At 46.4% G+C, this 12,384-nt stretch overlaps 1 protein-coding gene across 2 annotated transcripts in view; it reads right to left on the bottom strand.

Moving 5' to 3' along the window:
• Window positions 1–4,398: 4,398 nt before the first annotated feature.
• LOC135812382 (DNA repair protein complementing XP-A cells homolog) overlaps window positions 4,399–12,384 on the bottom strand; it is a 13,676-nt gene continuing 5,690 nt past the window's right edge. Inside the window, exons 3-7 of one of the 2 annotated variants that reach the window (XR_010552789.1) lie at window positions 9,931–9,979; window positions 9,313–9,426; window positions 7,810–7,927; window positions 5,371–6,310; window positions 4,399–4,673 (exon numbers count right to left, since the gene is read on the bottom strand). Coding sequence is in view for 1 of the 2 variants with exons in the window: in XM_065325759.1 (XP_065181831.1) it covers window positions 6,159–6,310; window positions 7,810–7,927; window positions 9,313–9,426; window positions 9,931–9,979 (433 nt within the window). In the remaining variant the exon portion in view is untranslated. Of the gene's footprint in view, window positions 4,674–4,776; window positions 6,311–7,809; window positions 7,928–9,312; window positions 9,427–9,930; window positions 9,980–12,384 lie in introns of those variants that run through there. The other variant, XM_065325759.1, reaches the window with a different exon arrangement.

The following is a 12,384-nucleotide window of genomic DNA, read 5'->3' as shown; positions in this document are numbered from 1 at the left end:
AAACCTAAGTGTTAGTTGTCATGTCGACTTACACACTATAACTACTTTTTAAGTATAACTGTCAGATCTGCCATTACACTCGTACTCGCGCGGTTAGAGTGCCCTCTCTTGAACAGTGCGGCTGCCCCATATCTGTGATGCCTGATGGACATTGAAAAAAAATCCCAGGCCAGGACTAAGAGCAGTGATCACGTGAGTACAGTATACCACATAGTGTTTTTGTACAAGTCATGCAGTTTGATCTTATCAATCATCTGATTCTCCACACAAAATTACTTAGTATTAGATAAGCCTTGTTTTGTTGAGAAAACGTTGTTTGGTCGAGAGCATGTTACCACAAGGCAGAGGACGCACGGTGTTCAGAAACAGTGCCCCTAACTACAACCTCCACAGTTGGCAGAACCCCAGTCTTGCGACCATTTGAACCGTATGGGTGTTAGCCCTGGTTCTGACCCTCGTTACACTAGGGAGTTGTTTGAGTCTTCTTCGGGTTTTTTGTTTGTTTTTGTACTGTCAGTCATGTGTTCCTCGCTCGTTCTTGGATGTCACGGTCCTGCGTACATGTAAATCCTCTTGATACTTAGGGGGCGTTCGAATCGTCTTTATCAACTGTTCGAACAAATTTTTAAAAGAGATTAGTTGAAGTGTCCAATTAGAACGGTTTTTATCATTGAGTTTTTCAGTGGAATTGTCATGGCGATGATGACGCCCGATCAGATCGACCATCTCCACGTACTACGTGACGTAGCTATTCCAAACTCTTCGGAACTGATCCACCTCTCCCGGCATCGGATGAGGTTGTGGAGTTTCGAGGAGCTTCGTTTTTTCTGAAGAGGCCAATAAGGCCACCTCTTCAGAAAAACGAACCTCGAAAAGTCAAAGAGTGACAATTCGAACGCACCCTTAGTCAGACCTCAAGGAAGGTTAAAGAACAGCAGTAGCTAGCTACTACCAGGGAGTAGTAAACTACGTTTATCATGGCATAGATCTACTACTGGCTACTCCAATCCATTTGTATATTCTGGGCCCATTGATTTTTTCCACAGATCCTGAAACACTTTGCCAACACTAGTACCGTACACTAATACCGTAGTATTTCTAATATAAGCACAGTCTCCAATCATAGAACACCTTGGGGCGGCATTCAAAAAACAAAGTGCTCAGTCTCCATTATAAGCACACTGTGTAAATTCATTATCTGTACCGGCGAAAAAACCATGAAATGTGTGTGTGTCTGACATGAATTTGGCATGGCAACATGCCTCTGAAATGAGGTTGAAATAATAATGGAACAGTCTCCAATAAAGGACCGTCTCCATTAATAGCACGGGGCGGAGGTACATTGAAAAAATAAAGGACCGTGCTTATATTAGAGATAATACGGTACATGTACTCTCAAAGCTAATGTTCTGACCATTCTTTTAGGCAATGGATGATTACTCAAGAGCCAAGAGTGTATCTTGAAGACTCAAGTACTCATATTTGGAAAGACATCCCCTTGTATCCGGGACATTTGTTTCCTGGTGAAATGGAAAAAAGCCTATTTTCCGCATATTAGGGCATGCCGCTTGTACAGTGTATGTGGGTGAATAGGAACATGTAGCGGCACAGGCCGCAGTGATCAGGGCGATACCTGCGCAGCAAGATTTCATACATTACAACATGCACACGTGCAAACTCTCCCTTCGAGTCTCTGGCTCTGTGTGTGTCTCTTCCTCTTTCTTTCTTTCTCTCTTCCCTCCCCCCCCCCCCCCCCCCCCTCCCCTCCCTCTCTCTCTCTCCACACACACACACACACACTCTCTCTCTCTCTCTCTCTCTCTCTCTCTCTCTCTCTCTCTCTCTCTCTCTCTCTCTCTCTCTCTCTCGCTCTCTCTCTCTCTCTCTCTCTCTCTCTCTCTCTCTCTCTCTCTCTCTCTCTCTCTCTCTCTCTCTCACGCTCACTCTCTCCCTCAGTAGCACCCTGCCATACATGTAAACAATCTGGACTTCATGGCCAAACAGGCAGCACCCACATAGTCATATCTGCACATGACAATGGCATGAAAACCCTGATAATAATAATTCACGGTTATCGTGGCGAGTTCAAACACTATACTGATTAGTATTACACGACTTGTAGTGTTTGAACTCGACCTGTCTGCTGCTAGACTGTGGCAGTGAACAAGCCACATCAGTACAAGACCCCACGGGGTCCAGGCCATGATCAATATTATTCACATTACCCAAGCTTCAAGGAAGGACTCAAAAACTGAACTGCAAGTGATTACTTGAAGTACTTCATCATGGTAACTCCCACATGGATGAAAATGAACTATCGCTGATAAAATGTCACAAAGACCCACGAGCAAACGGCTTTCTTCTAGCATGCAGGTAGTAGTACACTACATACTACTACTCCCTGCATCAGTGCTGGCTGATGGGAATCATTCCGTACCCTGGGGATGTGGACTTTCCCCCAGATGCCAACATCTCTACCGTAGCTCTGTGCATACTTCAAAGTATGTGGATGCACATGCCCTGGCCTGCATATACATGCAGATGTGCATGCAGAACAGGGCCTGGGAGTCCTACAAACCCGTTACGACGTTAGACTCCCTGATGCATAACCATCCACACAACACTACACATTCTGGTGCATGGGAGTAGCATCCATTGCTGCTGGTGAATGCCCATATGGGGAGAGACTACTCAAATTTTAGTAGAGTCTCTACTCCCCATGCGCGACAGCCAGTATAGTGCACTATAAAATATCCTTCGGCACAGAAATAGATCAACAGGCATGTCATGGGGTAGGTTGCACCCAGGGAAGAAAGTGATGCCACAGCTGTCCAACTTGGCAGCTGTCCCACTTGCATGCAGCAAGCCAGCCTACGCAGGGAGGAGTTCGGGCGCAACATCTCCAAATTGACCAACAGCCCCTCGGATGACAAGTCAGCGAATGGCATGCCCCCATGGCTATGTACGGCTGCTTGACAGGAGGTGCAGTTAATAACTTATGTCTCTATTCAACACCATCACTACTGTACTTTCTCAATGCCAACAAGATCCGGTCGTGCACTGGACCTACCATACATGAATTATGATTTGGGGCTGAGCTATGTGGTTCCACCATGCTTGTTCCACCACACTGCAAGTACTAGTGTACGGTCAGCACCACCACCATGATCTGCTGTTTGTCTTCCTTGCACTAGCTGAGCAATGACTATGATTGTACAGCACAGGCCAAAGAAATCCGACCTCATGAATAAAATAGTACCGGGCGCTACGCAGCCCTAGTACTACACACACTGCTCTGTGCACTCGAACGCGGCGCTACTTTATTCATGAGGTTGGATTTCTACGGCCAGCACTGTGTCATGTACATGTAAGTGCAACAGAGTGGATCTGAGATAAGGACGTCACGTGGGTGTGCATGTCGCCCACGCTGTTCCATCATGCCCCTCCCTGACCCGCTAGCTACTGGAGTATGTGCCCGTGGCGCCATAGGCAGCTAACGGTAACACACACACACACACACACACACATCTAAGTTTGAAGTTGCAAAAAATACTGACATTACAGGGCGTGGCATAGTATAGTTTGGCAAGCAGCTGTCAAAACAGCAGCCCCCTGCTGTGCTAGCACCATGGAATGTAGGTGACATAGACACTAATGTTCTTCGAGCAAGAACAGGCCAAGGAAAAGAGCTGTGGACGCATGGTGAATTGCAATGGCGCACTAATAGCCAGCCGTCTCTGTACATGTATGTACAGCTTAAAAGACAACTCAGTCAGATTTAACCGATAGTCAGTAGACATACTGCCTAACGGAAGTTGTTTGCTTCCACGCCATCCTGGAGCTCACGCTTTTCCCGCCGACCTGACTTTAACACTTGACTGACTCATGACTGGGGAAAGCGCAAGCTCCTGGGTGGGCGCAAATCACTTCCTCATAAAATTATCGCCGAGGTCGCTACCACTACCGTAAAGTCTTGTATAAAAGCCGCAATTGAATAGAAGCCGCCCTCGAATAGAAGCCGCAATTTTGGGCCCATCAAATCACACATAAGCCTGGTTTTAGTGTTGACATACATAGAAATACCTGTCTTGTATAGAAGCCTGCAAAATTTCACCAAGAAAGTCATAGAAGCCGCGGCTTTTATACAAGACTTTACGGTATTTATTCAGTAGCCTTGTCGGTGATGTGAATTTCCTTATGCACTTTGAAATCGTTGAAGTATGACTGGACCACAAACTGCCGAATGTCAATTTTCACAGCAGGACCGCTGACTTCTTCGGGGGGGGGGGGGGCAGTGTATAACTTACATGGATCGCCTAGCACAAATGCGAACCTGTAGCAGTGCATTGAACTTCTGGTGTGTGTGTGCCCGCTGCAGTACTATCGACTGTTTGAGTGTTTGAGGCAACTATTTTTAAACTTGTAGTCCGAAGTCAGCCAGTGGAATTTGAGAAATGGCTAAAACTTTAAAGAAAAACAGCCTGAGCACAATACCCGCACTGCAGCTCTAGCAATCCCACGCTACATCACACACGATTCGGTAATAATAAGCACTTTCAGAACAGTTCAACATCACTGGATTTACCGTTGCCGTTGCAAGCATGATACCAGTGGCATTCAATACAGCGATGTCATCCTTCAATACAATGGTGTCGCTCTCGGCACTGTGTCCTCTAGGGCACACAGCAGAGAAGAAAAAGAAGGGCCAAAACACATTCTACAAAAATAACTTTACATTTACGGCTGCAAATGATATCAGTGCCGAGAAACTCAAGATATCCATGCCATGGCCCGCCGTGGCATCATGTTTATTCGTAGGTTACAAAATGTGTGCAACGTAAATCTACTCAAATAGAACCATTCCATACAAGATGTGTGCTCATCAAAAAATAAAAAAAATAAACGTCAGCCATGCTGGGACATGTTGTAATGCATGTGGCTAGCTCAGCAGCTAGCACCGGTCTGTTGCATTCGTTAAGAGATAGCGCTGCCTACTCTCGACCCGGCACACATGAAGCGGACAGCTGTAGCTATAAGCAAGGTCTGAGTAGAAACGGAGCTTGCCAGAAGCTGAGAGAGAGAGAGACAGAGAGAGAGAGAGAGAGAGAGAGAGAGAGAGAGAGAGAGAGAGAGAGAGAGAGAGAGAGAGAGAGAGACAGAGAGAGAGAGAGACAGAGAGAGAGAGAGAGAGAGAGAGAGAGAGAGAGAGAGAGAGAGAGAGAGAGAGAGACAGAGACAGAGAGAGACAGAGAGAGACAGAGAGAGAGAGAGAGAGAGAGAGAGAGAGAGAGAGAGAGAGAGAGAGAGAGAGAGAGAGAGAGAGAGAGAGAGAGAGAGAGAGAGAGAGAGAGAGAGAGCCACATAACTTACTAGAGAAACACAATTCTCTCCAGCCACACAATAGCGCAAGCCACTATTCACGTTCATTGTCAGGCTGCTCATGGCTCTGTAATAGTATACGCATGCGACGCACTGCCGCACCATTTCGAAACCCACTGCCAGACCAAAACTGATGTTGATTGTGGTTGAAGTCAAATGGAAGTACATTGACGGTGGCTCCAGTATTTGCTTGTGAAGCTGCCTATGATGCACACTAGGGTGTATTAAACATCCATCTTCGTTATTGCGTAGCTAGCGTAGCGAGTCCGCCTTACTGGGCACGATGTATGGCCGTGTATCGCGCGTTCAGACTTCTTCACATGCTCCGTACTGACACGGGACAATGTGAAGTACACTTCTCACTCGGAGAAAGATGTACTCCTCTCTTGCCAGTGGGCAGTTTGAAGGCGGCACTGGTCACTCTGCATGCCCGACCATGGAACCACCGCTTGCCTCCCTGCCTGTGCACATCCAGTGTAACAATCCAGTGCTGTTGGAGATGGAAAAGGAGCCAACGGAATGGCAACCGATCTGAGTGCCACTCCGGGATTATCGGAAGACTCAGGGGCTAGCAGGTCTGACGGGTCGCGACTGGCACTGAGCACACTAAGTCATCCTGTCCGCGTGGTTCAGCGAGTAAAACCGCAACCGATCTGAGTGCCACTCCGGGATTATCGGAAGACTTAGGGGCTAGCAGGTCTGACGGGTCGCGACTGGCACTGAACACACTAAGTCATCCTGTTCGCGTGGTTCAGCGAGTCACCTAGCCTAGCGTCAGGTCACATCTTCTCGAAGGTCACCGAGTAGCCGCAGGTGGCGCAGGTTTTCGTGTACGTGTCGTCCTCCTCGTTGTACACCTCTGAGCTGGCCGGGTAGACATGCTGGTGAGGTGCACGGTCTCTTGTCTTGGATAACACCGTCTTATGCAATGCTGCACACACACACACACACACACACACACACACACACACACACACACACACACACACACACACACACACACAAGCAGATCATATAAAAAATGAAGAGCTGGAAAACCCGGCGTAATCCATTTTTTGGTCAATTTGCGTCGCTAATGAAACTACATGTACTAAACTAGGAATGCTTGCCTAGCGTGCCTGACGATCGTAATAAACATGAAACTCTGAGTTGCAACAGAACTTCCTCTCCTGCCCCCCCCCCCCCCCCCCCCCAGGTCAGATTGAATGAATACATCCAAAGTGCATTGCACTACACCACAGCAAATGCAGTATGAGTAAGTACAATGAGGTACGCCAGAAACAATACACGACCACGACATCCTTCCATTACCCATCGTTTAATTAACAATAAGAAACAAATGAGTTCAGAGCTACACTACTCATTCAAACTCCCTTGCCTATTCATATAAAATGCTGTTCAGAGAGAAGGTCCCAACAAAAGACCAGATGGCGCCTGTGTTGCCCAGGGCATTGGTGTGGGGCTTCAATAGGTGAATCATATCAATGACTTTCTGCCAGCACTCCAGCAGAAAACCGCCCCTCCTGGGCAATTCAACCCCCCATGAAACAAGAAACCTGATTATAGAACGGATACTGCAACCCGTACTCCAAAATGCAGATAAGATCACACAGCTGGCCCGGTCACAGTGAAACAACTTCCCAAGCCGGGGAGCCAGCGGGACAGTCCAAATTTAGGACTTAGAGTAGTGCTGTGGACAACATCACCGGTCTTCTCCGGCTGGCCATTAACATTGTGATGTGACCAAACTAATGAGTTTACATAGAAAAGGAACATCAGTTCAGGTGATTGTGCCCAGGTGCGTCCCAGTGACTGCCCTCTTTGCAGTCATCTACCACAACTACACGTACGTACGTACACACAGGTAATAACAGTTAGTGCCTATCACTCCCTGTGTACCTTGTAGGGAGTTGAGTGGCTCCACTTGAACCAGTAAGTGCAGCTCGAGTCTGCTACACATGCCACGTGGCAAGGCTCCAATCAGGACACTCCAGGTTTGGGACATTTGATACAGTTGGGCCCCAGTACACAGCACCTGATGAGTAAACAAATTGCCTTCCTTCCTATCTTCACCCTGGATGGTTTCTCATACACATCGCGCCATTATACGTGTATTATCACCTGGACTCCGGCTGGAGTACTTTGTAGGGAACAGCATCACCAGCACTGATTTTGCCACCCAGTACAAGGTCAAGGATGGGGGTCATAAGGATGACATCATCATAACTATCATGATGTCATTGACATATCCTCTATACAATGGAGCAGTTAAAATGCAGAAGTTTGCAAGAATTGCACTGGGAAATGTCGGGGAAAAGGAACGGGGCAATGATGCTTTCTGTTGAAGTGCATGATAGATACCCAAAACCTCCTCACCACATGCATACGAGTACACTCTTAAAAAGATGGCAACAGAAGGGCAGCACCAACCTTTTAGATCCTTGTTCAATTTCTTCTGTTTGCGTTCAACACGAGTGTCTTGTTTCTTCTTCTTCTCCTCTTCTATGGCTTCCAAACTATCCCAAATAGAGATAGCCCGCTCCTCAACCTATGGAACAACATATAGCCGTGGGAAAGGAGAAAGAAAATGGTGAAATATCAAAAGTGGAACTTGTTTTGTAAAGCAAACTAATAAGTTACTTCAGTGATAACGAAAAGAGTGAATGGCGCACCAGCAGCTATATTTACTATTTTTTTTTTTAATTATGGTGTTTGCAGGGGGGGGGGGGGGGGGGGATTTCTTTTCAACTTGTTCAGTCTAATCAGGATTAAACAGAAGTGTGATCCTCAATTCAGTTTGCTTCTACATGTGACTCTACAGTAGTTTAAACCAACAAATTTCCGTTGATTTTTAATTTAATTCTTGTCTTCAGTTTTCAAGTTTCAGAGGCAGGAAAAGGGCATGCTCAAGTGTGAATCACGTCGGTTTACTGAGTCGCATTGAGATGCCACGTTACCATTAGGCTCCGCGCACTATAATGCCGATAAATTTGTCTCAAAGTCCTTGGCACCTAGCACATTCATTGTGTGTGTTGGGGGGGGGGTGCAATGGTACAGTGAAACGTCAGCATAAACAATCAAGTAGGTGCTGTAAAAGCAGAAATTTTCGGAGGTGTAATATTTTCGGTATTCTCCAAAATCGACGGTTCGGTGGACGGAAATTTTCGGTAAACCCGTTTTCCAGGTAAGTGTAATAGAACCGAAATTTTTGGCGGGTTTTATTTTAGGTAAAAATTGTCGGCACCAAAGGTACCGAAAATAAAACACCACCGAAAATTTCTGCTTTTAACGTTACCAAGAGTAGATAAACAAGAGTGTGCAACTCGCGGATGGGTTGGCCCACGGCGGAATTTTTTGTTGACGTAATCTTTTCGACGACGCACGCACTGCGAGCCTTTTGGAGAGGTTTCCCTCGTGCACTTGGCCGGGCTTTACACTACAAGGTCGATGCCCAGCACGTGCTTTCACACTGCTCTGCGGCAAAGTCTGCGTTTCTCTGAAAAAAAGGTGACGTCAACAAAAAATTCCGCCGCGGGCGGGGGTATCTGCAGATTGTGCAGGAGAGATCCGGAGTTGCACACTCTTGTTTATCTACTCTTGACGTTACCCTATGGGTTATAAAGTTTGACGTATTCGAGGACCCTGCATCGTACTACACAAGATGTGCTTCGGGAGGTACGAGTGCACATGTATGTTACACTGAAGTCTGACAGTGACAGCAGTAATGAAGCTGCAGGACCTGTCCAGCCACGTCTCGGAGTGAGGCAATGGTTTCAAATGCGAATACGCAACACACGAATGCTGACCAGGACCTAAACGCATGGAATGTTGTCTGGTATGGTGGACTGTATCACGAAAACACTGCAGTGCACAAAAAAACATCGGGTTTCTTATCTCAGAAAAAAAACACATTTAAAAAGCCAAGTGCCCTACCTGACATTTCAAGTAGAGCTTCATCTCGCCGAAGCGTGCGTGCGGGTTACGGCGCAGCAAGAACGGCAGCGGCGTGGGCCGATCGTCCAGGTCCACGTCTTTCAGCAGGAACTCCTGGCAACCCAGTGAATCAATCAGACAACACAAACCAAAAAGCAGTAAGCAAGTCAAGCAAGGCTACAGCTTACAAGCTTCACCCGAGCAGAAAAATAAATAAATAAACCTTTAAAGAAAAGGGTGACTGTAGTACTGCATAAGTGCCGAAGTGCAACATCTTAGACTGAACCACGTGACTTTGGGCACGAACAATACATCACCTACATGATTGTATTGTTAGTGGAGAACTTGTGAGAGATTTGGCGTCTTTCCACAGACAAAAGCCCCCCTCACCACCACACATCCAAGTGTTTCAATACACGAAGAAGAACATCTTGTGTCAGCTAAATATCCTATGTGGACACTTCTCCATGGCAACTGTGAAAATGATCCAAGCACTTTGCTCGTTTGATGGGAAACGAAGCACATGTACATGACAAAAACAAAGCACAAGCAGCGAAACACCTGCGCTTCCTGATGGCTATAAACAAGCAGGAAGCAAATACACACATGCACACTCACCTCCTTTGCAGTTGTACGCGCAATCATGCTATGCTTGCCATCGCCATCCCTGACATGGGCAGAGGGGAAAGCACACACATGGTTGATATAATAATAGACAAAATCACGTGCTTCTCACTGTATTGACCTAGGTCTTCGCAAATATCACTGTGGAATTTGTCCAAAGAGAGATTCAATAGCTGCTGAAGAGATACAGTCAACTCCAAGTATAACGAACCCATATAGCGAATCTCGTGATATAGCGGACCAGTGTCCAAGTCCCTGTTTGAACCCCATACAAAATTGACCCTTTATAGCAAACAGTTTTCGTTTATAACGAACCATGTCTTGTAGGGCCGCATGTAAACCAAGTGCAGTCATACTGTCATGGGCCACATGCCAGTCGTGACTAGTGTTGCTTGTATGGTGTGAGTGCATTTTTCGGTTATAAAGAACTAATTCTCCTGCACAATGGTGTTCGCTATATCAGGAGTCGACTGTACACTAATTATTATTCTTTCACACAGCTGATCTAACAGTTGGCAGGGGTAAGCATGGCTTACAGACTTCAGACCGGCGTGTGGAAGCAACGGCCGACAATGAAATGACTCGCTCATCCCAGATGTTAGAGAAGAGGTTTTGCCAAGCCAGGTGCTTTTGAATAAATACATTTCATCAGTTCGAGGGGATGTGATTATTCAGATTCGGAGTTCTATTCTAAAAGATAGAACTCCAAATCTGATCGATCACATCCGCTCAAACGGATTCCGGTATTCTCCTTATGGTATTGTGCTGCACTATGGCAATAGGAAAGCACACATGCAGTGATCAATGAATACATCTGGATATTCGATAGTCGTGTGACCGTACACACTACATCTATATACCGTTAAGTCGCGGATAAAAGCCGGGCTTATAAGCACATAAGCCGCTTTCTGCATCAGGCTTTAATGCAAGCCAGGCTTGTATGCAAACCATGCTTATATGCACCACTGATATTTTTGCCAGGCTTGTATGTACATAGAAGCCAGGCTTCTACGCGCGACACGCGTAGATCTACCACTGACTACCGGTATGACGGCAGTTTTACTATGCACCGTACATAGCGCATGCACCCAATTCGCGCTTGCATAGAAGCCAGGCTTCTACGCGCGACAGGCTTATACCGGTATGCATTTGACCCGTTTGATTTTCAGGCTTCTATCCGTGATGTGCTTGTATGCAAACCCGGCTTTTATCCGCGACTTTACGGTACAGATTTTGCCACCAGCTTGTCGCCACTAAATCTTGTCGAAAGTCTAGCTAACAACAAACCCGTACAACTACTCCATGCTGCAGTACTACAGCAGAGTGCCTGGTCATACGGGAACACAAAAGATATCTACGAGATGACTGGCAGCAGACGCACGTCTTCAACTATAGCAGTAACGTTTCCACGGCAAAGTGAAATATGGTGTACATCAAATGGAGAAACTTCCGAGGTTACTTTCAGCCTTAGCACTAATATCAGCTGGTAGAGCCTTATGTTATTTCAGCGCTCAATTTACAGTGCTCACAATAGAGATTCTTAGCTAAAGGACGATACCGTTAACTTTTACGGTACTCACTCCCAGCCGTCACAAAAGACGTTATCGGGTAACGGCAAAACATTACAGGGTTCAAAATAACGGGCTGACGTTCGATATGGTAATTCTACAAAAAAATGCAAAAACTCACAATGTTTTGCAAGTGGCGGGAGATACAAAAACACGTGTAGATCGAGACCGGGGTCGAGATTGCTCCCTCTTGTGACTTTTAGCTGTTTTGGTGAGTTTTGGCTTTCAGTTGACAATGTCTGCGGCCTCTGCGTCGTGCCTTTCACCCTCTATCCCATCTGGGAAACAAAGGACCGGTTCCGCAGCACTCCTGAGGAAGAAATTCATCGGCCTCTCCCAGACGTGCTGGAGCTGGAGAATCCTTACAGTCGTGGCTGCTACGTGTAGAAAAAGTTTTCCAAGAACCTGCGCACAGCGAAAACTCATTTCCGCGTGGCTTTGCCATTCCTGAGTGAAACATCTCGCCAAGGTATTCATTCGGAACGACAACAAGCTAATCCCTGGTTTAAAAATTTTAACTTCCCGCACTTGTTTCCACGAACACTCATATTGCCATGGTTGTCACAACTACTTCGTCTGAACTAGAATGTCCATTGTGCAAAGGGCGTGCTCAGACTGGCGCGTATAGCCGCCGGAATGCTGCAGCGTTATCCCGGGAATCGCAATCACACTGCACATGTATCCCGCTGGAATAGCAAGTACATGTCATACTTTTACAAGCTTTGACCAGCTGTTTACATAATCAATCAACACTGGAAAATTCTGATTCGACTCAGTTTGAATTGGACACCAAAATAAACCAATTCCGGCAGTCTGTTGAGATACTGGATCATTGTGCTTTTGCTTGTGCTTGTCGACGGAAAGAATACGATGTCCGGAG

The sequence above is a fragment of the Sycon ciliatum genome, chromosome 1 (genome assembly GCF_964019385.1).
Source record: "Sycon ciliatum chromosome 1, ocSycCili1.1, whole genome shotgun sequence".
NCBI lineage: Eukaryota > Metazoa > Porifera > Calcarea > Leucosolenida > Sycettidae > Sycon > Sycon ciliatum.
Note: the sequence above shows the minus strand (reverse complement) of the source record. Positions and strands in the feature narration are given on the sequence as shown.